This window comes from Sceloporus undulatus, chromosome 3, assembly GCF_019175285.1.
Source record: "Sceloporus undulatus isolate JIND9_A2432 ecotype Alabama chromosome 3, SceUnd_v1.1, whole genome shotgun sequence".
NCBI classification, from domain to species: domain Eukaryota; kingdom Metazoa; phylum Chordata; class Lepidosauria; order Squamata; family Phrynosomatidae; genus Sceloporus; species Sceloporus undulatus.
Window position 1 is genome coordinate 239,966,326 of NC_056524.1, and position 24,717 is coordinate 239,991,042.

Sequence of the window (24,717 nt, forward strand, 5' to 3'; positions counted from 1 at the left end):
AGCATCAAATAAAAACAATATAAAATTACATACATTAAAAACTACAGTACGCACTCCATATAAAAGCCATTCCATGATAATATAATAAACGTCTGCCTGAATAAAACTGTTTTTGCTCACTGTGAAAGCAAATCAGAAACCTAGCAACAACTAGGAGGTGGAAAGGAGATAATAATTTTCACTATCTAAAACACACACATACTCATAAACAGATTACTATTCAAATTAATAAAATAAGAAAGTCAAATAGAGAATGAGCTAGGCTGTTTGACAAGATAAATTTTTTTTTTTAATTATATGAAAAAATGCCATAGATGACAGTCAAAAACTGTTCAGACTTCCACTCTTTCAAAAAACCTAACAGCTAACTCTGAAAAATTATTGAAGAGACATAGGAGACAACTAACTACATAGTTTCAGTTACATCACACTAATTCCCATATTGGAAACTGACATGAAAATGCATCTTATCCAAATTGTGAATCTAGTCTTTGTCATCATGAATGTTCTCAATAGGACAACAAGGAGCAAAAAGATATCTCTTCATTGGCTAACCAGTCATTTAAAATTATTTTGTAAAAAAAATAATAATTAAGTATTAGCACATAGATATTTCTTCAGAGTGCAATGTATGGGGTGAGGATTAGAGAAGACACTATTACATGCCTAAAACTACACTCTCACTTGCTGGATCAGCAGAATTTGACTTTTGGCTGAATTGGCACAAAGTCTAACTGCAACTGACTTTGACAAAACTTCTTAGTTTTAAGAGATCTGTGAATCACACTGAATATATAATATTAATATATAATAATATATCTTTGAGTTGACCTGTCATCACTTTAGATTAACAGTAGTTCTACTGGGTAAGATGGAGAAATCGCACAGTCCAATCAAATCTACATTTACAGACAAATCCACGAACCTATGAGTATTTGTCACCCATGAACATCTTTGTTCTTTTTCTGTTTAGGTTGATTTCTGGCACCCAGATTCTATTGCTCAAGTGAAAAAAGAAATGATTGTTGATTTACGAGTTGAAGCAGACAAATGTACTGAAGTAGAAAATCTCCTGCAACAGAAAGGATTGGACTATGAGTATGTATATTCTTGGGATATTTGCTTCATTAATATAACAGAGGACAACCCTTTGTTTATTCTGTGTCACAAATTAAAGGTTGCAGTAACATGCCACTTAACTACCATAGAGGCAAGATGGATTGCAGATTATTGAACATGAGCCACAAGACATATAGCTGTGCCTCAGGTCCTAAAGAAAGTCAAGAAGCAATGAGATAGAAATGGTTTTATCCTTACCTTCCTGAATGCTCATGAAGCACTTTTGCTATACAGCTGATGGAGATGATCATAAATGCATGCCTTTTGTCCTGCTGGAAATATTCATCTGGCAAAAGCCATGCGTTTATGACTGGCTCCTTCTGGAGGAATAATGGAAGTACTATGATGTCATGCAGGAACGCTTCTACTGTGCTGCCTCTGGTCTTTTTTCTTTTGGGCAATGTGATAAGGCCCTTAGAGTAACCATAGACTATATCACAACAGGCTTGAAAAGTGGAGTTAGAGCAGGATAGCAGTGCCTGTAGTCATATTTTATCATACGACACTGTGCCTATCCAGCAGCTGTTCTGTAGCATATCTGCCACTAGAGAGGTCCTTTTCATTGATAAGAAAACCCATCAACGCCCCCAATTGTGCTGCTTTTTCACTATTGGGTGAATGTGTAAGTTTCTCCCCAATCAGTTCCAATATACAGGTAGTCACATAGTGTGAGTGGCGTGATTATGCTCCTCCCCCCTCAGTATTCCCAAGCAGGCTGTTTTTTTTATTTTTATTTTTTCAAGTTCTTGTTTTTTCTTTATTTATTTTTACCTAATAGATTGCTGTGATCACAAGATTGCATGAAAAATAAATAAATATAGATATAAATATAAATATAAATCCAGACCAAAAGGCATGCTGAGAATGGGCTAGGGCAGGGAGGTGGGGATATGGATATCAGTATGAGGAGAGCAGAGGCTGGGAAAGAAGCAGCACCATCACACTTTTGAAGAGCTGTGTGATAATTATTGTCTCCAACTGCATTTGTTTGCATTTGCTAGACTAACCAGATTGTAGTGCCTTACAATCCTGGTGTGATAATTCTCCATGTGTCATACTATGCAGAAGACAGTCCTCAGTTTAAACTTAACCTCAATCTGAAGGGCTATCTAATCAAAGGTCAGTTTATAGACAAATGTAAGGAGGAATTTCAGGGGCCCTAATGCTGTTCATGTACAAATACCACCTGGAGAGCAGCAGACTGGGCAGGAAAGGAGGCCACCTTGTCACATTTTTCCCACTCTGATGAGGTATCTTTTATTTTCTCAAAATAATAATAATAATAATAATAATAATGAGTTATATTCATTGTATCACTATATGAAGGGGAAGGCAATGATAAACCTCCTTTGAAAAAATCTTGCCAAGAAAACCCCATGATAGGTTTGTCTTAGGGTTGCCATAAGTCAGAATCTACTTGAAGGCACATATCAAACAAACAGTCACTATATTCTATGCCAATCTGCACCCTTGCTTGTGCTCATTTTTGGCAATGCTTAAATACATGACTCCTGAAACATAGTGCCATACTTTGAGGGATCATATGACATATTTTGTAAAACATAGTGTTGCATATTTAAAGGATGCTGATTAAGACCCCACAGCTCTAGAGGCTTGGGTCTTTTCATGTTTGCGGGTAAGGATGGGTGTTGGTCTGAGAACAAAAAAAGGACAACAGGCACGGAAATGGAAGTTTGTTCAAAGAACCAATGCACAATGGTAAGACAGAGTTGGATAAAGGTAAGTTCAGGATTAGTGCCATAAAGGAATATTTGATATCTATAATAAGCAGTCTGTAACAAGTATTAGCTTGTGGTAGAAACAAGAGTAAATTACTCTGGATGCTTTTGTAAACTCCAGGCATTCCTGGATGAAAAGGATTATTTACATCCATGTCAGTGTAGTTTTACGCCTGGTTAGGGGACAGAAACAGCTTTGGTAGCCTTGGAGGATGACTTACGCAGAGAACTGGACAGGGGGAGTGTGTCCCTGTTGGTTTTGTTGGACCTCTCAGCAGCTTTCAATACCATCAACCATGGTATCCTTCTGAGTCACCTCTCTGGGATGGAGCTTGGAGGTATTTTTCTACAGTGGCTCCATTCTTTCCTAGAGGGGCATTCTCAGAAGGTGGTGTTGGGAGATACCTGTTTGACTCCTTGGCCATTGGTCTGTGGGCTCTCTCAAAGGTCAGTCCTGTCCCTATGCTTTTTAACATCTACATGAAACCACTGGGAGACGTCATCCAGAGTTTTGGAGTAAGGTGTCACCTATATGCTGATGACACCCAGATCTATCATTCCTTTCCACCTAATTCCAAGGAAGCTGTTTCTGTCCTAAAGCAATGTCTGGATGCTGTAATGAACTGGATGAGGGCAAACAAACTGAAGCTTAATCCAAACTTTAAACAAGACAGAGGTACTCCTGGTCAGTTGAAAGACAGATCCAGGAATAGGGATTCAGCCTGTGTTAGATGGGGTTACAAACTACAGGTTCGTAGCTTGGAGGTACTTCTGGATTCAGCGCTGATCCTGTAAGTCCAGGTATCGGCAGTGACATGGAGTGCCTTTGCACAGCTCAAACTCATGCACCAACTGCGCCCATTCCTGGAGACGTCAGACCTGGCCACGGTGGTGCATGACTTGGTTACATTCTGTCTGCACTCTACATGGGGCTGCCTTTGAAAAGTGCTCAGAAACTTCAGCTGGTCCAAAGAGCTGCAGCCAGATTGTTAACTGGAGCTGGTTACAGGGAGCATACAACTCCCTTGTTGCAACAGCTCAGTTGGCTGCCAGTCCATTTCCAGGCACAATTCAAAGTGTTCATTTTGACCTATAAAGCCCTATACAGCTTGGGTCCAGGCTATTTGAAGGACCATATCTCCCTGCACGAGTCCCTCAGAATATTGAGGTCATTAGGAGAGGCCCTTCTCTCTGTCCCACTGCCCTGCCAGGCATGTTTGGTGGGAACATGAGAAAGGGCCTCAGTGGCTGCTCCCAAGCTCTGAAACTTCGTCCCCATGGGAAACCAGGGTGGCTCCATCCCTGATGTCCTTCCAGCAGCAGGTAAAGATATTTTTATGCCACCAGGCTTTCACATGACATGGATGCTGTTTTATTTTTGTTTTTGTTTTTAAGAGTTTTTAACTTTACATTTTAATAATGTAATGTTTTTAATTGTTTGAATTGTTTAATTGTTTTTTAAACTTGTATTTTGCATATTATTGCATATATTGTTTTAACTTGGACTGTTTTAGATTTGTTAGTTGCCTTGAGGGAGGAAGGTTGGATATAAATAAACCTAATAATACTAATTTGTAAATTAAAAAAAGAAAGCTTACTTTTATTGTCTCAGGAAATCCATCTTAGGATAGGAAAGGAAATAGAAAAAGGAAGTTGACCTATACATGGTTACAAGAGCCCCTAAGAACTGGCTCTCATGTATGAGTTTAATCTAGCAGCAGTTATTGAGGCTGGATCATAATTCATTGCCCTCCCCAGACAAAAGGAACAAAGAAACTAATAGCTTGAAGAAAGAAGATTTCTTTCTTCAGATAAGATAGAAGCAACAGGCTTGAGTAGATAGACCCAAACTGATCACACTGGAACAAGATAAGGAAAAAAAATATATGCAGGAAATTTAAACACTTTCTTCTCTCTGTATGAGTACAGTGGGCCTTTGGTATCTGCTGGGTTGTGGTTCCAAGATCCCCCCCATGGATGCCAAAATCTATTAATTACAGTGGCATAATAAAATGGTGTCCCTTAGAATTTATATATTTTTCAAAATATTTTCAAGCCATGGATGCTTGAATCCATGGATTAAAAAATCAGAGGATCTGAGGGGCTAACTGTACTAGCAAGATACCTTATCATTCACTGGTCCCAGATAGCAACCTTCTATAGCCTTTGGTGAAGAAGTTTTGTCTTGATGACAAAGGAAAAGTTACCCTGCCATGAACTGCAACACTTCCTCCACTAATAATGAATGTATATATTTGCCTGCAGAACAGAGCACTTTGAAAGACTGTCCCTGACAAACTTCAGTGAAATGTCCTTGCTACAACCAGAGGAGATACAAGCCTTTGATGTGCAGAGGCAATGCCCTGACATCACGTCAATGCATCCAGTTCAAGTGTTCATTACGAAGGCTGGGGGTGCATTGCAAAGTGGCCTCTCTCACTCGTCTAATGCAGGTCATGGGAATCAAGGGCATAAGTTTGCGCATTTCTTTATCCTAAAGCTATTCTAATCAGAGTTGGGTGAGAGAAAATTATGGATGAGAAGACTTCCTTTGTTCTTAACAATGCATGCTGTTCTACAAGCAGTCTTTAAAGGCCAATGGTGGAGAACAAATAATGTTTGTATGAGATCTCTAAATTGTTTGAGGGGAATTTTTTGCTTTCTATAACACAGCAGTCTTTCCTAAATTCATAAATATCAGATGTTTTAGACTGCAACTTCCATCAGCCCAAACTCATATGGCCATCCTGAGGGGATCGCAAAAGTCAGAAGCATCTTCACATCAGCACAGGGAAGATGGGCAGACTGTATGCACATTTATTATTATTATTATTATTATTATTATTATTATTTCCCTATTGCCATAGGTGGTAAAAAATCACTTCTCCCATTTTTCTATTTTTTTAAAAAATGCAAACCCATTTTGTAGATAGCATATATATTGCCTATCTATCTATTTCCTATATAGACTTATATATTGGGGTAGCCATGTTGGCCACAGAGCAAACTACAACAATTTCCAAAATCCACAAAATAGTGATACCTTTATTGAGCCAAGTAAAAAGCATGAAATACATGCAGGTTTTCAAAGTTTCACTTCTTCATCAGACAAATTGGTTAAAAATCATACTGGAGAAGAAGATAAATATAAGGATGTTAGAGTCACAGGCCTACACTTTGTCTGCAACATCTGCAACATTTTGATGTTACTTCTGTTATCCATTAAAATGGTCACAGCATTATAGTGTTGCAATGGGCCAGGAGGGCCATATACAATCCTCCACTATGCAGGAATATACAGTTAAAGCACTCCTGAAAGATGTCCATTCCTAAATCCTGCAGAGTGACTGCTAGTCAGAGATGACAAGACTAGGATAGATCAATGAATGATCTCATTCAGTATAAAGCAGTTTCCTAAGTCCCTATAACATCTTTTGCAAACAGCCTCCTGGGCTGCATCTGCAGTGCAGAAATAATGTGGTTTGATACCACTTTAACTGCCATAGCTCCATCTTATGGAATCCTGGAAGTCATAGTTTTTTGTGGCACCAGATGACGGAGAAGCCCAAATATCTCATAAAACTACAAATACCAGAATTTCATAGAATGGAGCCATAACAGTTATAGCTGTAAAGCTGCATTATTGCTGCAGTGCAAATTCAGCCTAACTATCTTGAGGAGGGGAAAAACCTCTCTTCTGTCTCCAGCTGAGAGAAGTGTATAGCTATAGTGCATAACTATAGCACATCCAGGCAAAATGAAAAGAAGCAGTGACTAATGTGTTTTTGTGGTCAATTACAAGAGCAGACTTTAAGAAGGCCTCAGATAAAGTGCCAGCAGAGAATGAATTTGTCTGTTTTGACTTCTCCTTACTGTTGCTGTTTTTCAGAGTTTTAATTGAGAACCTTCAATCTGTGCTTGATGGGCAGTTTGACAATCACATTCGAGCTGCTGGTCATAATTATGAAAAATATAACAACTGGGAAATGGTAAATACTCATCTCCTTTACACATGACAGGTTTTGCTCAGACATGTTATTTTTCTGTGTAGGGTCCAAAGTTATGGGGGGAAACAGATTCTTTGTGCATATTCAGGTTGCAGTTCCTGCAATTTCCAGTTAAAAGTCTGTTAAATAGCAAAGCTAGGAAAGTCTCTGTTTCAGGCCATCTCTGCACGGGCCAGCATACTCTGAAGTATTCTGGCCCCAAATTTGCCCTGAAGTCCTCTTGTTACTTGGGCACTCCGGAGTGATGCTGGGCAGCTGTTTGCAATGTGTTCCGCTGCGCCACCTACCACCACCACTGATCTGAGTCGCTTTCTCTGAGGTCAAAAAACAAAGTGCCTAACATTGAGTACATAGCTCATTCTGACCTCAGAGGTAGCATCTTTCTCCAGCAGCAGCGGGTGGCACAGTGGGATGTGTTGTAAACAGCTGCCTGGCATCTCTCTGGAGGGCTCTGGATTTTCTGGGAAGATCCAAAGCAAAAGGTGAGTTTTTATCACCCATGTTAAGGGTGGTAAACTTCGGGTTTGGTGCTGAACTGGTTGTACATTATCCAGACAGTTCACACCAGAACTGAGTTTAGCCCATGCCCTGCACTGCTCCCATTTACAATTATGATTTTAGTCATTACATCCTGCTTTGTTCCTCAGTAACAAAACTAACAGGAGGAACATTTCACAAGTTGGATGCAAGTGTCTTTCTTTCAGTGAAAGAAAGTATACTCACTTACTTACCTCTGCCATTTTTTGCCCTGGCCCTATCCACTGTGGATATAGCCATTACTACAATGCACAACCTGACAGGTTTGACCAATGTAATATGGCCCTTGAAAAAAAAACAGATTTACCATAGCTTGTGGCCTAGTGGTATTAGTTAAACTCATATTGGCTGGTTCTTATATCATTAAATGCTATCATTATTTTTAATTCAACAGATTGAGGCTTGGACAGCTAATATTGCAAATGAGAACCCAACTCTTGTTTCCCGATCACAGATAGGAACAACTTTTGAGGGACGCCCAATGCATCTCCTGAAGGTATTCACTCTTCATTTCCTTATGCAGTCTGTTCTTTCTTGTCTTGTCAGGTAGAAAATAACAAAATTTATGAAGCCCTCAGACTCCAGATTTGTATTTTTATAAAAAAAAAATGCTTTAGGGAACAGAACAGATTTTCTGAATTCTTTTAGGTTGACATTTTTATCCTTTTTGATTGATCATAAACCCTTGCAAAATAGCAGGCCGTAATAAAAACCTTTGACTGTTTGCATGTATAAATTTAACTGCATTCCTGTAAGCAAGGTAAATGGTAATCTACCTTTGTATCACTACATATGCCATCTGTTGTTTGTAAACCTATTTGCTACAAAGTGATCTATAAACTTTTGCCTCTCTGCCCACCTTAAAAAAAATGTCATGGCCTAAATTCTGTTTTTAGTCCTAACTAGAGTAGACCTATTCAATCAAAAGGATTTACCTACATGTTAATTCACAGTTCAACAATTGATTGAATAGGTCTACTATAATAGGGACTAACCAACAGAATGCCAGCCCATTTTTTTAAACGATGTGAAGCAAAATTATTCAGTGTTTCTCTGTTTTAGTAATCTGCACAAGTGATATAAACAAAAAGAAACTGATTAGCCATATTATTATTTTGGAAATCAGGTCAGTTTTTTAGACTACAGTGGTGCCTCGGGTTACGAAAGTAATTCGTTCCGCGGCCGCTTTCGTAACCCGAAAAGCCTTCGTAAGCCGAATTGCCATAGGCGCTAATGGGGAAAAGCCGCGATTCCGTGCGAAAAAGCAGAAAAAAGCACCAAAAGTTTTTTCGTAACCCGAAAAAACATTCGTAACCTGGAACAATGATTCCCTATGGGATTTTTTCGTATCCCGAAAATTTCGTAACCTGGGTATTTCGTATCCCGAGGTACCACTGTATAGTCCTAGGGCCTTTTTCAGGCCACAAAATTGTAGCACAGTGATTCCAGCATGGTGTAATGGTTTGAGCATTGGACTATGACTCTGGAGACCAGAGTTTGAATCCCAGATCAGCCATGAAACCCACTGGGTGACTTTGGGCAAATCACATTTTCTTAGCTTCAGAGGCTAGCAATGGAAAATACCTTCCGCGGGAACTTGCCAGGAAACCCCCATGATGGGTTTGCCATAGAGCCACCATAATTTGGAAATGACTTGAAGGCACACAACCACAACAACAACAAATGATCCCACTTTAATTTCCCTGTCAACATCCTATGGAATCTGAAATTTGTAGCAGGATGAGGCACTAGAATTCTCTGATAATTCTAAACATCTCTCTCTAAATTGCACATCTCAGAATTCCATAGGATCTTGCCATGGCAGCTAAAATAGGATGCTGTAACTGCATAATGTGCAAGGGCTCCAGGTTAGCATACAGTAAAAATATAAGAAGAGCCTGCTTGGCTCAGAGCTAGTAGAATCTGCCAGCCTTAGGATTTGCACACTAAGGAAGCAGCCCTTTGAGGCAAAAAAATCAGAAAGAAAAGATGAAAAAGAATTCAGTTGTGAGCTGCAAACTGGAAAACACCGTAGAACTCTCTGAGAACCTGGGGTAGGGCAGTAGACCTATCAGATATAACAGTATTTGTGCTATTTTCAGTGCTTGGAAAAATCACTTTACTAGTCATGCTGACAAACTGTCTGATTAATAACTACCGGGGGGGGGTCAGTATATTTCTAAATATTGTTCAAAAACATTCTAAGACTCCAACCGTCTCTCCTCCAAAAGGAATCCAAAACCAGACTATGTAGCCTAGAACTCAGGGAAAGGGAGAGGATATCACACCATCCTAAGACAGTCATTTGCTTTTACTAGCATTGGCTGTGGTGGCTGATGACTTCCATATCAGTGAACCTAGTGAACTAGTGAACCTACTGTAGGTTTGATTTAGACTTCAAAGGAGATATCCATGGTGCTGAACTTATTTTAGATAGCTTTTTAAAAGTTCAAGTGAAAACCTGAATTCAGTGTCCCACTGACAAGGAAGTCACCAACCACACTGGTCACATCTTTACATTCTACTTCATTAACAGAAAGATGAAGGATTGGTCTGCAAGCAGAGGCATCAGTAAGGCAGTGTGGGGGATGTGGACTGCACCACTATTGCTCCCCAAACACCTTTTGGCCGAAACAGGCTGTAGTGTTCATCTGTGTCCCTTTAAAATGCTGAAGAGATAGTGTGAGTGGGGCAAGGCTCAGTGAGAGGAGGAGGAAGAAGAGTCCCCAAAATAAAATATATATTTTGAAATTTTCTTTAAAAATATCACCTTACCAGATTTTCATTTTAACCACATGAAGCTATGTATATTTAGGGTATGTGTATGATATTGTCATTTAAAGGTATAATTTTAATTTGCTAGTTGTTTATTTCACAACTAATTCCATTACATTCAGTAATAAACTAGAATTACAATTTATGAGTAACATTAGTACAAAAAACATGACTAAGAATTCTGTATGGTGTGGCATGGGAGGAGGTCAATGGGGGGGGGGGGTTGATACCATGAGTTACCCCACTGGGTGACACCAACCATAGTGATGCCAGTGCACAGGTACATTTAGTCTATTGCTTTTTATTTCTTCTCAAGACAGTCTATATCATAGGATATCCTTACCGCACCACCCAACATCCAAATTTTTGTTGGGATCAGCACCAGTGCAACTACTGTTGCAACAGTTCCCTGGTGGCGCAATGGTTAAATGCCAGTACTGCAGCCACTCACTCACAAACCACAAGGTTGTGAATTCAATACCAGTCTTGCATCCTTCCAAAGTCGCTAAAACGAGTACTCAGCTTGTTGGGGGCAATTAGCTTATACATTGTAAACCGCTTAGAGACTGCTTAGGCAATAGCAGCTTCATATAAATGAAGCTGCTATTGCTATTGCTGCTGTTGGGGATTACAGCATGAGTGATACCATCGCTGATGACACCAGTGCCTGCAAAATCCCCCTCATCCCCATTTGCTTTGCGTGTTGGGACTCCTGTTAAAATGAATGAAAAATTCATAGCACAGGTGCTGACTGGATTCCACTATTAGTTTGCAGAATTCTTCTAAATACAGTTATTAGATGAGGGCCAGAATATCAGGAGATATTCATGTCTTCCCATAATATGTCCAAAATATAACACTCTCGGCTTAGTCATCTTGGCTTCTAGAGAGAATAAAGGCTTGATTTGCTTTCAGACCCATTTAGCTGGAGGGTACCATACTAGAAATAGCTAAGTGATAGTGAGTGAGTGGCTGCCTATTCAGTTAGTCAAAACTCAGTAGCACCTCTGGCACCTAGATTATAGTGTACAAGCAAATGGTTGCATTTTCATTTTAGGCTGAAACAAAATGGCCACAATTAAATTCACTATCCCATTCACAGGTGGTGAATTGGGATTGTTTTTATTGCTACAGTATGGCTTCAAGTTGTTTCAGACTTATGGCAACTCTCTCATGGGGTTTTATTGCCAAGGTTTGTTCAGAATGTTTGCCATTGCCTTCTGAGGCTGAGAGAGAGTGACTTGTCCAAGGTCACCCACTGGGTTTCCATATCTGAATTCTAGCCCAGTGCTCAATAGACCATGGTGACTGCTTAAATTGGGGTAGTGAAGGATTGTAACTATTTTTGGATATGAGTCAAAATGTTTTGAATTAATGATTTTGAAGGATAGACACATGTGACAGTAAGTAGGACTATTTTCTTATTTTCAAAAATGTTTTTATTTTCAGTTTTGGTTACAGTTTTAAAGACTTGCATTTTTCTTGCTCCTTGTAGTAGTGACAAAAACAGCAAAGCTCTTGTTGATATTAGTTCACAATATCCAAAGCTGCACTCAAATGTCTCTGGACTTATACTATGAAAGAACAGAATAGGAAGAGCATGGCTCTTCTTCCCAACATTGCTACCAGAGTTTGAAAAACATAAAGAGAAAGTCATTGATGCTTCCTGCCACTGTAAACAACCCCCAAGAAAAATAACCTTTAACAATCATGCTCCAAACTGACCTCTACACAAGCACACATAGACACACACACACACATGCACACACCTATTTTGCTAAATTTGTAAAAATCAAACCCACAGTCCTATCCTCATTTATTGATTGTGTCATAAAAATAAGACTTGATTAAAATATCTGTGACAGTATCTGTGTCCACTTTCTGATGCGTGGAAGATCATTTAGACAAATGCTATGCAAATTGATGGTCCATGGACCAGTGATAGTCCATGAGTCATTGCAGGAAATTTCCAGAACAGAAAGAAACAGTTGCAGGCAACAGGCATAAATATTGGTGTCAGTTCCAAGTGCATTCCCCTCCCCCCAAAAAACCTGCCAGTCTCCCACATCAGATAGTTTAAGAAGCACCAGTTTGAAAAAACCCAGGAAGAAAATGTATTACTAGGGAGAAATATGGAAATGGCAGAGCTCCTGTATCTTTAATAGATATACATTTCAGCAGATGGAGCTCGTCTCATTCCTGTATGACAAACTTTCTTCTTATGCACAACTGTTAAAGATAAGAGAAACTGACTTGCTTACAGTCACCCTCTATGTTACTATTTATGTAAAAAGGACAGATATAGATATAGATAAGGAATGTAGCACAGTTAACTAGGCTGCTGATAAAGTACAGTTATCAGCAGGGATAAAATATGAATCCAACATGCCTTTTTGAACATGATGATATTTTTCAAAGGTGATAAAATATATCCAACATTGGTATTTTAATTCCCAGTGATGAAACTCTCCCCCTGCTTATCTCTAGTAATGCCTGAGGCTGCAATATGAAGAGAAAATGTTAACTGTTTCTATGCAACATAAGTTGCTACTGCTGTTGCATGATGATGATGATGATGATGATGATGATGATGATGATGATGACGATTTTACAGGTGGGAAAGCCTGGTGTGAACAAAAAGGCCATCTTTATGGATTGTGGTTTCCACGCCAGAGAATGGATCTCACCTGCATTTTGCCAGTGGTTTGTAAGACAGGTTAGTGATCAAAGCATAGTTTCATTAAATCAACAGCAAAAGCTATTGACACAGTTGGAAACGGAATGTATAGTGTGAATTTAAAAAAAATTATTGGGAAGTTTCCAGGTTCCCAAATCTGACACTATATGGATACATAATAATACATTTTAAATTTGAGTTCCACTACTAGATTTCTGCTTCAGTGAAAAATACAGTACTAATATGTAACACACAATGAAAATACACTGAATTAAATCTCCAGAATCTATCACTCCAAACAGAAGAATAAAACAAAAATCTGCCTAATAGCAAATACATAGTGACAAAGTTGTTGTTTTTTAATTTCTAAAGTCTCCCAAGTTGTTATTTATGTTATTAAGAAGCGAAAACTATTCTACTGTACTTGATCCCAGTAATATTTAAGTGGTTCATTCATCACCCCATTAGGTGTTCATTTAAAAAGTTAATTTCTGTAGATTGCCCCAAGTATGAACTTGTTTATCAGTGGCCCCATCCTGACTGCAATACCCATGGCACTCACCACTGAGTTTACTATTACAATCAGTGAATGATATGTGATGCTGTTTCAGAAGCCTAGAGGGGAGAATGTGTGCATGAATTTAGAAGCATGGTTCACAGAAAACCTGTAAGAAGTTCTCTGTTTTATATTTATCCCCTTTCATCCCGTCTGATCTTGCATCAATTCTTTACAACACTACCCCTAACAAATGTATCTTCCTCAGTATTGGTGTTGTTGTTATTTGTGTCCCACATTTTTCCTAATTTGGGACTTACAAAAGTCAAAATAGATAGCAAAAATGCAATTAGTTCATACAATAGTTAAAAAATAGAATGAAGCTACCAATAGACTGAAAACAGTTAAAAACAGACATGTAAAAATAAGAACAAATATAAACAAGGCCTTTTCCCACTGAGTAGTCAGTCCTCAAAGGCCTAAGGAAATATAAAGGTCTTCATTTGCCTACAAAAGAATAATGAGGAGGGCATCAATCTAAGCTCTGTAGGAAGGGAGCAGCAGAGTCTGGCAGCAATCACTGAGAAAACCTCTCCTGTGTTCCACCAGATGTACCTGTGATGGTGGTGGAAAAGAGAAAAGGGCCTAGCTAGGTGAATATAGAGAAATATAGTCCTACAGAGATCATGGACCTAAGCCATATAGGACTTTGTTGATCACAACCAACATTTGTAATTGTGTCCGGAAATAGACTGCCAGTGGAGCTATAGGACTTTGTTGATCATAACCAACATTTGGAATTGTGTACAGAAATAGACTGCCAGTGGAGCTATTGCGACAAAGAAATTGTGTTCTCCCTGTAGGCAGGCCTGGTTAACAATCTGGTTGCAACTCTTTTTACCATTTGAATACATCCAGAGATATATGGATTCAAATGTCATTTAAAACCACTTGTGTACATATCCTAGGTTTCAGCCCAGCTGTTTAATATATTACCTAAAGTCAGACACTGTCCCAAGGGGATAAAAATAAAAGGTAGCATCACATAAAGTGTGTTATAATAATTCAAGTGAGATGTAACTAAGATGTGTCACCATGACCAGATCCAGTGCCTCAAGGGTGCAACTGGCACACAGCCCTTAGCTATGTTAATGCATCCCTGACTACCACCAAAACCTAGGCTTCCATGCTCATGGTTGAATCCAGGAGTATACCCAAGCTGCAAGCCTATGTTTTTGGTGAGGCTCACCCCATCCAGCACAGGATGAATCCTCATTCCTCAATATGCCTTTCAAATGACCAGGAGCACATTTATCTTGCCTGACAGGTAAGGTCTACATCCAATTGTTACTCTAAAGTGGATGTCATTCTTCACCTACTTTCTTCAAGAAAGCAATAAGTCATTTTAGCAATATTCTTCCCATGACATGAAAGCTTTCAAAAATAACAATTTTTAAAGCCCATTTGCAATTTGGTACTTACTCTGTGTAATATATATGGTATATTTGTACTTAAACCTGCTGTTTTCTGTGCAAATCAACCATTTGCCCTGGTGGTGCAGTGGTTAAATGCCTGTACTGCAGCCATTCACTCAAAACCACAAGGTTGTGAGTTCAAGACCAGCAAAAGGGCCCAAGCTCGACTCAGGCTTGCATCCTTCCGAGGTCGCTAAAATGAGTACCCAGACTGTTGGGGGCAAATTAGCTTACTTGCTGTTCACCGCTATGATCTTTGGAATAGCGGTACTGTATATAAATAAAAACAAACAAACAAACATTTGCAAATTTTGTACAGAGTAAACCCACATTTTTTGCATAGGAAACATATTTTTTCTGCATGGAAAATAATATTTCTCTGCAGAAATATTATGTTCTGCACAGAGAATGCTGTTACCTATGTAAAGTGTTGTTTTTTGCACATGATAACCACATGCAAATTTTGCACAGAATAAGTCTCAAACTGTGAAGATTTCCATCAGCCCAGGATTCTTTTCATCAGGGTTTCTCAACAGTATGGTCTTGTTTTTTAATATTATTTCCATCCCTAGTTACAAATGGGGTAGAACCAATGATTCACTATAATTTACATAAGTTGACTCACAAAGCTTTCTTTTATTTAGATAATCTGGTGTTGGTGAAACTAACAATTGGATTTAGAGGGAACTGTATAAAAGATGTATTAGTGTACTAGTAAACTAGTAATGTTAAAAAAAATCTCATCCTTGGCAGAAAATGGTATTTTGACACATGGAGACACCATTGAGAAATTGTCATTTACCACTGAGCAAGAATGGAAACATCAGAAAATGTTTGGGAGGGTGGGGAAGGCAGTAGAAAAAGCAAAACTAAAAAGCAGTTTGTGCAAAGCATAGTCTTTTGATGAAAAATATATATACTTTTTTCAAAAACTATTCTGCACAAAAAAACTTATTTTTGCCCAAAGAAACATCATGAAATGTTAGCAAAACAAAGTAACCTCTCATGTTGTCTAGGAGAGAGAAAACTTTTGAAATATTTAATTCTCATGTGTGAGAACAAAATAAGGAAGTTTTTATTCTTCAACTTTCACTCAGTTATGAAACAGACTGTTTGCTGCTGTGAAGTTCTATGTTTACCTCTGACAGCTTATAACTGTTTTGAGGCTCATGTTTAGTAAAATTCTTACCTCAAAAGTTTTTTTTAATGAACAGTAGCAATAGCATGCAGTTAACAAGCAAATCAAGAAAATAGTTGACTCAGAATGTAAATAGCTACTCAGTGATAACAGAATTCCATGTTTGTCCACTGGAACATGCATGTAGGGACAGACATGGGAACTACAAGTGACACTGCAATCATATCTCTGCAGAGTTTTTTCCAGTATCACAGTGGAAACTGAAATGCTATCTCATTTAGTATTTTTGTTCACTACTACAACTATCAGGGCCTGATTTTTATCCCCTTGGGACAGTGTCAGACTTTAGGAAATATATAAAACAGATTTGAATTAATAAATGCAAAATTTCCAAATGAGAACTGCAATTTAAGGAGAAACATCTTAGTGGAGAATAGTGTTATCAGATGGCCAGACTGGCTGCATAGTCTGTTTTTCATGTTCTGTTAATAGATAGCTTCAAGATCCTGGTCTTCCTTCTTTAAGTCAGATTTGAATTGTACCCTCTTTTAAATAAAGCAAGGGTAGACATAGTGGACCATAATCCATATGGAGACCCTTTCCCTTGCTCTTTATGATATATGTTTTATCTATTACTGTACTTAGGCTGTTCGAACCTATGGAAAAGAAACCATTATGACCCAGCTTCTGGATAACTTGGATTTCTATGTCTTGCCTGTCTTGAATATTGATGGATACGTCTATACTTGGACTAAGGTGAATAACATACTTGTTTTGTGAGGAAAAAGACTGGTGCTTGTGTCAGATATAGTCCTTCAAAAGTAGCACTCACAAATATATTCCATTGTAGAATCGCATGTGGAGGAAGACTCGTTCTGTAAACCCCAATAGTAGTTGCATTGGTACTGATCCCAACAGAAATTTGGATGCTGGGTGGTGCAGTAAGTATATCCTTTGATATAGAATCATGATGGCAAACCTATGGAATGTGTGCCAGAGATGGCACACAATGTCATTTCCCCTGGCATTCTGCAGGGAGGAGGAGGAACAGGCGCACACCTCTTTCTTCTCCTTCCCAACCCTCCCCTGCCTCCAGCTGCCTGTTCAGAGGCAGTTGAAGGCCAGAGACTGCACAGGGAGATGAGGAGGGAGAAGTGCATGCCTGTTCCACTTCTTCTCCTCTCATCCCCCCCCCCCCCCGCCGGGCCTTCAGCTGTCTCTGAGGAAGCAGCTGAAGGTTGGGAGGGCAGGGGAAAGAAGTCCCACCCTGAAAGTCCTGCCCCCAGAGGACAGAAGTCCCCTCCTCCAGCAGCCCATGCCAGAAGGCCTTTTAGTTTGGGCACTTGGCTCTAAAAGGTTCACCATGACTGATATAGACTGTCTTGAGAAGAAATAAAAAGCAATAGACAGAATGGACTGGAGTGCAGCTTTGGCGCAGCTTCTGGCCTCTTAGGACACATGCATCATTTAAACAGCATACCTCCAAAGAGACCCAAAGCAGCTTTATTTTAGCCTGTCTGTATGGGCCCAATGTTGAGGTTCCCCCATCTTACAAACCGTTACTGTAAACATTATTATTATTATTATTATTATTAAAAATATTGCATAATTAAAACGCATCACTCATTAAAAAAAATAAAACGCAATTAAAAACAGATAAACATGCTTCAAAACAGTACAATTAAAACAGTACACCCTTGCCATTCTTTAAACACTGTCTGTTTTAAAAGCCTGTCTGAATAAAAATGTCTTAGCCTGCTGATGGAAGGAGAACAAGGAAGGGGTCATTCTGGCCTCCCTGGGAGGGGAGTTTCAGAGTTAGGGGCAACCCTTGTGTCCCTACCAACTGTGTTTGTGATGGTGGTCAAAGGACATCTTCAAACAATGCATAGTTAAACTGTGGGATGTAGTTGTAATTTGGATTGCTTTCAACAGATAGTAAATAAATTTAGTATTGGCAACTACTAATGAAGAGGAATTGCTTATCACAATAACCCTTGGGGGTGAGGATTGGAAAGTCATGCTTGTAAATCAAGGATTCAGCTTTATTGGGGGAGGAGTATTTATGTCCCACAGTCTCACAGATGAGGATCCAAACAGAATAGAAGCCCTGAACTAGCACTTGTACCCCTTATATGGCATCTGAAAAGTTGTCAGGGCACTCATACATTGTGCATGTATCAAAGTAATGTCCTATCCAGTCAACATTTCTAGTAGAAGTTTGAATTATCTACCCAAGCCACCTTATACAAGGACCAGTATGTGAATGGAATGGGAGCCTAGGTAGCATAGCTCTTCTTCTCATGTCCTTTCTACTGCACACAGCTCTCGGTGCTTCAAAAAGACCATGCGATGATACTTACTGTGGCAGCGCACCTGAATCAGAGAAGGAGACCAAAGCTTTGGCTGACTTCATTCGTCAAAACCTCTCAACCATCAAGGCTTACTTGACCATTCACTCTTACTCTCAGCTGCTGCTGTATCCATATTCGTACACTTATGATGTAACAAAGGACAACGTGGAATTGGTAAGCAGGAACTAAATGGCTGTATTATTCTAAACCCAAAACTAAAAGTGTTGTGGTGAATCTACATTTATTTCATTCCTGTTGCTTGGGTATTATAGCACTGTGAATTTCTGACTCTTTCAGTGCTGAAAAATTTAAAAGATCTAGTAATATAGGCTTATATGGCAACATAAGATAATGCTATTAAAGGGGTAATCTGGTGCATTAGAATAGCAGAGACCAGAAACATTAAAAGATCTATAACATCCAAAATCCACAAAACAGTGATAACTTTATTGAGTCAACTAAAATGCATTAACTATATGTCGCAAGCTTTCAAAGCTGCACTTGGTTTTTTATCAGACAAAAGTGCTAAAAATAATACAGGAGGCTTGCACTTTGTCAAGATGTTGGTAATGGTATTCTGAGTAAAGAAGGATATGTATGCATGCAGGACACTCCTCCTTCTGGCCATATGGTACTGGGAGACAAAGCATTTTAAAGTCCAAGAAGTTTAAATTCCATTGGCAAAACAAAAAAGTACTTCCTATGAGATCTGTGCAAGAACTGAGCTGGGATCCTTCACTAAAGACTTTTGAAGCCTGTTTCTGGGGAGTGAGACTCCCTCCCCCCATTTCTCTTAACTAATTATCTGTTATCATATGAAATTCTTCCTTTATGTTAACCTACATTTTCAATTTTATTTCAAAACAAAATAAAAATTTCAATTTTTTAAGGAAGAAAGAAAAGAAAGAAAAAATCCATCAAGGGGAATCAGTAAAAATTAAAAAGGCATTTAAACATTCTGTGAGGCCACAAAAGTCTTGTGGTACCTTAAAACTTGCTAAGTTCCATTGAGCTCATGAAAATTACATCAGATAAAAACATGTTAGTATTTAAGGTACCAGAGGTCTCTTTGTATACATTCACTTTTTGAAGGAGTACATTTATGGTACATGGCTACTGGGAAGAAAGTCACACCTGGTTCAATAGAATTTTATCAAGTGTGCATGCATAAGACTTCATATTACACCAATGGTTATTGTCACCTTTGCTAGTTAGCACAAATTTGGCTCCAAAAGGGAGATAAATAAGTGTTTGATGATTGTGGAAAATAAAAAAATTGTTTTCAGTTATTTTCCCAACCATGAATGAGTTTGCTAATATAAAGAACAGCTTGAGAACTGGAATTTGCTCTTTAACCATCTCTGGTAATACTGTTAATGTTAGTTGGAATAGTAATGTACAGTTATTTTTGGTTAAGGCATGCTTGAGACATCTGCCTGCAAAACTCAAATCCAGAAAAATAATACATTTGATACATCCTTGTTTTTCTTTGCTAATAGTTTTTCTCCTTTTTTCTTTTCCTTCATCAAAAGAGCAGTAACTTTCTCAGAAGAAATTACTTCAGCGTTGTGGAATATTAAAGAGTAGATATTGCTGGCACTAAACACAACATGATAAACAAACCATTTACAAAAAAACCCAGAAACCAAGAGCATTTTAATTCCCTAATTCAGCTGCCAGAAGTCCAAGGCCAAAACAGAGCTGGCCCTTTGCCTAGAATCCTGACAGATTTATGATGGTTCCCTAGTGGAAATCTCAGGATTTTGAGGCAGAAATGGACAGTAAGGACAGATTAATTGTTTTGCCCTGGACATCTGGCAACATAATCCTCTCATTTTCCATTTTGAAGAACAGAAGATTTTTGTTTTGCACATTGTTACACTATATTGTTTTTCCTCAAGCCACCAAGTTTTAGTTGTGTTTATTCCAGAAAACTAGAGTTGTTTGTGCTTTGTTCTGTTTGCCTTTAATTCTAACAAAAGGATTTCTAACTTCACACATTGTTGTTTGGTCTAAATGAAAAGAGAAACATAGGCTAGGATCCAAAAAGCTACTCTAGGCATACACAAGGATTTCAATATGACCAGTGGGAATTTTAACATTTTTGAATTCTTTTAAACAGATTCCCATGCCTTTTTACAGACTGTACTTAGAAGTGGGTAAACTTTCCAAAGTGCTAGGACATGTGGCTTGATATTAAATAAACACAGGACCAACTTCCTAGGTGTACAGAACTAGTCATATCAGCCTTAGAACTGGACCCTAGCCAAAGCAAAGGAAGAAATGGCATGTGTTTCAGGTTCAGAGGTTCCTTAACATTTTGTACAGTTTGCTATATTGTGCCCAAATGTGACAAAATATACTTCTCTCTCTTCAGATTTCAAATATACAGCTGTTTACATTTTATAGCTGCTATGTGGAAGTCTTTAAAAACCACACCAAAGCATGGCTTAACTCACTGCCAATTTTTATATTAAAACACACATGGTGGATGGGGAATGCAAAGATACATATTGTTTCTGCTCTGTTATCTAGTGCAAATGGACTGAAACTGTTGCTTAGCACCTAGGAAAATCTCTTAGCTCTCTTTTGCTCAAGAACTTCAGAAAGGTAGCTTCATGACCGTTTTGCAAATGTTTGTACATTTAATTGTAGAGCTGAGTAGTTAAAAGACAGTTAAAGCTTTGTTTTTTTAAAAAAAAACTCTTACACTGAAATCAATAAAATACAAGAAAGTGTGTACAGTTCAGTTCTGTAAAGTATCACAGTGATTTATTAACATCGACAATGTAATGAAGGTTGTGCAGAGGAGGGGTGTGGCATATGTTTTGTTTTGTTCCATTTCAGTAATTTTAGAGGTCCTTTTTTTGCTGCACAGCAGTGCTGCCCAATTTGGTTGCAGTGGTGCTACTGTGCAGCAACGAAAGGTGGCCCCAGCCTGCCCTTTTGGGCCCGTCTTTACCAGGCCTATAAGTCTTTCTGTAACTTAAAATATTATTTGTCAAACTGTTATTTATCAAACTGTTGTCTTATTTTTATTTTAATATCTAGTACATTAGAGGTTGTCACATCATTTTTTCTAGATTTGATAAGATGTATGGTCAGATGGCAATCTTAATCTTTCTGGATGAATGATTATCACACCCACCATCCAGGCTATAAACACTCATGTATTCATTTGCAGGTTTCAACAGAGAAGGGATGTAATTCTTTACTAGGTTTCTTCTGAAGAAAGCGATAACTAATTTCAATAATTTACTTCCCACTGCAAGAAAGGCTTGAAGTGCAGTTTTCAAAGAATGTCCTGTACAAAATTTGCACATGGTTGTTTTGTACACCAAATGGTATTTTCCCCGAGATGTGCCCCTCTTCCTCATCTGCACCTCCATTCCAGAAGGTCCATGGAGTAACACAATGAGTTACCACACTGGTTGACTCCAACTCTACTGGCACCACTGGGTGACTGCCTTGAGCTACCTCTTTATGGGATATGTTATAGCTAGAGAGGAGCAGAAGACTGGGCAACGAGTAGAGAGTGAGAGTGAAAAGGAGAGAGAGAGAGAGAGGAAGAGACACTGCCAATGCACATCAGAACAGTCTTGTGGTGCATTAGGATGGTTCTTAAGCACCTCTGCTATGTAACAAATTATGTGTTAATTTGCACAATGTAGAGTTGCAGCCCACATTTTTAGACATTTACCTGTGCTTTTTGTTTCCCTCTATTTTGCTCAAATGAAAGAGAATGCCTCTGCTGCCAAAAAGACAAAGAAAGTGTCAGTGTGAGCGTGGGGAATGTGGGGAGCTGCTTTGCCAGGCTGGCTGCTCCAAACAGTGGCAAAAGGAATGTCCTTGCACTGAATAAGTTGGTGTGACTGTGAGAAAGTGTTTAGAGGATTGGTTGGTATTGCTTTGCATGGCTGAAGACAATCAGAGCAGACATGAGATTCAGAACAACTGTTTGGGAGAGAACGAATTGGGGAAGGATGAGGGAATAAGTGCATCTGTGCATCTTCCCAAAGCAGCAGTGTGCAGTGCACATGGTAGCTGCATGGTCTTCTCTACTTTGCCTGTACCTGTGAATAGGGATTCCAGGCAAGGTAATCCACTCTAAATTATACTGAAACAGATGAGAGAACCAGAGAACTTTATTCTGTAATTTTTTCATTGGCTAAATATTGGTAACCAATGGTTTACTTTCTGGGCAGTAACAACTAATGAATATTTTGTTGAGTGATCAGAGTAATTTATTATTATTATTATTATTATTATTATTATTATTATTATTATTATTAACCTTTATTTATGAAGCGCTGTAAATTTACACAGCACTGTACATGCAATCTTTTTAGTTAGACGGTTCCCTGCCCTCGGGCTTACAATCTAAAAAGACATGACACAGAAGGAGAAGGGAGTGGTGGAGGGAAAGGGTAAGAGGTCCAGCAGTTCCTCTCTACCTCCAAGGCCTGGACCAAGGCAGATGGACTGGAGGGAGGGCTTGGCTTCATAATGGATGGTTAATCATTTTCCAGGGAAATTTAATTAGTTCTGTTCAAAAAGTGACATACTAAGCTTTGTTTCATTCTCTAATTACAAGTGTTAGAGTGGTAAGAATGTAGAGATTGTTGGTTCCTTTGTTTTCTAGCATTTTTTATGTATTGCAGGTTAGAATAACTCTTATAGTCTGAATTCCACAAACATCTACTTTATTGCCAGCTAGTCCAAGATTTAAAGTTGCCAGAATGAATCAACAGATATTTCCCACATATCTTCAGATGTGTTCATTAGAACCATGACTCATGCCTACCAGTCCTTCCAGTAATAGTACATATTTCTATAAAACAATTTTTTGAATATTTTATACATACTTGCTCTAAAAAAGGCTAGGGTCCATGCCGAGTATTGTGCTTATTAGTAAATGTTTATTAGTTGGATAACAAGCTAATAGCACCACCCCACAATCAGAGTGGGAGAAACAAGGTCCACTGCAGAATTCTCACAGATGTTACACAATAGTCTCATGGTAGTTTCTTGGAAGAAATGTGACATTGATGAAAAGTACATTCCCTAGCTTTCACAACCACTTCCACAATTCAGTTTATTGCACCCCTGGTACTTAAATGTGTACAGAAGTATGCATAAGTATGCGTACAGAGGAAAAACATATTCAAAAATTGTTTTTCTAACTAGAAGAAGTAAGCAACCTCCACTTTACAGCACTAGAATAATGAGAATCCACTGTCTGCCTTGTCTTTGCAACTTTCCTTAAGCAATATTTATATTGAGCTAGTAAAAGCTTGTGTAGATGTTACTCTTTCTTTCTCTTAGAAACATTCCATGCTTTAAATTTGCTCATGCTTTGGCTAAAGTTCTTGTTTAGATCATCCTGGTGTACCTTCTGTTCCAGCTAACATTAATCCAACTTGTTCAACCCTTATTTGTGCTTGAATAAGAAAAGAGAATGCTTAGAATATTAGTATGGTGGATACTTGGCTATAAATCTCAGTAGTTTGAAATTCAGCAGTGTCCAATTTCTCTGTACAAACCCAGGTAGAGCTGATGAAGACATTTGCATTCATAAATACTTCACTAGACTATCCCTCCCCTCTCATCCCTTTAACGGGTATTACAGCCCACCCTCCCCAACTGCAGGCTTGCCATCTATGGATTTAAGCATCCACTGATAGCAAGCCCCACTGCCCCTAATGGCTGGGCATGCATGCAGCTGTGGTATAGTGGCCATGTGTGCATGCATCACTATTTGAAGTCCCATAGTTTTTTTCATCAGCTAGGGCTGGGGTCTAGAATGGAACTCCTAAGGACTCTAAGGGCCCCCTATAATGACTTTGTGACATGGATTTTTGGATTATTACTTTTTGCATTTCAGGACTAAAAGTGTGTGTGTGTGTGTGTGTGTGTGTGTGTGTGTGTGTGTGAAAGAGAGAGAGAGAGAGAGGCATAATTTGCAATGAGATTTCAAGAATGGTAGATTCACCCCCACATCCCCTCAGTTTTGCTACCATTTTAATAGGCCTGTATGCTCAAACTGTCTTGATTTGGCAGGGACAGTTCCAATTAATCCTCTGCCATCCCATTTTCCAGCTGCTTTTAAAATGTCCCAGTTTTGCTTTCCTCTTCTCACTTTCTCCCTTTGTCCTCAGTTTACTTCAGTGCTGCAACCTGAGTTGGAAGTACAAAAAATATATTTACACACTGGTTCAAAACATACTATAGAAATAATCCAGTTTGAGATAGCTTTAACTGCCCTGGCTCAGTGCTAGGGAATCGTGGAAACTGTAGTTTCTTGTAGCACCAGAGCTCTCTGACAGAGAAGGCTAAATGTCTCATAAAACTACAGTTTCCAGAATTCCCTAGTATTGAGTCAGGGCAGTTAAAGTGATCT

At 38.7% G+C, this 24,717-nt stretch overlaps 1 protein-coding gene across 1 annotated transcript in view; it reads left to right on the forward strand.

Moving 5' to 3' along the window:
• The window catches only part of CPB1 (carboxypeptidase B1), a 37,932-nt gene that overhangs the window by 8,051 nt on the left and 5,164 nt on the right, over positions 1-24,717 (forward strand). Inside the window, exons 3-9 of the mRNA XM_042460462.1 lie at positions 974-1,098; positions 6,748-6,847; positions 7,797-7,898; positions 12,792-12,893; positions 16,609-16,719; positions 16,814-16,904; positions 18,289-18,491. Coding sequence (XP_042316396.1) covers positions 974-1,098; positions 6,748-6,847; positions 7,797-7,898; positions 12,792-12,893; positions 16,609-16,719; positions 16,814-16,904; positions 18,289-18,491 — 834 coding nt within the window. The remainder of the gene's footprint in view (positions 1-973; positions 1,099-6,747; positions 6,848-7,796; positions 7,899-12,791; positions 12,894-16,608; positions 16,720-16,813; positions 16,905-18,288; positions 18,492-24,717) is intronic.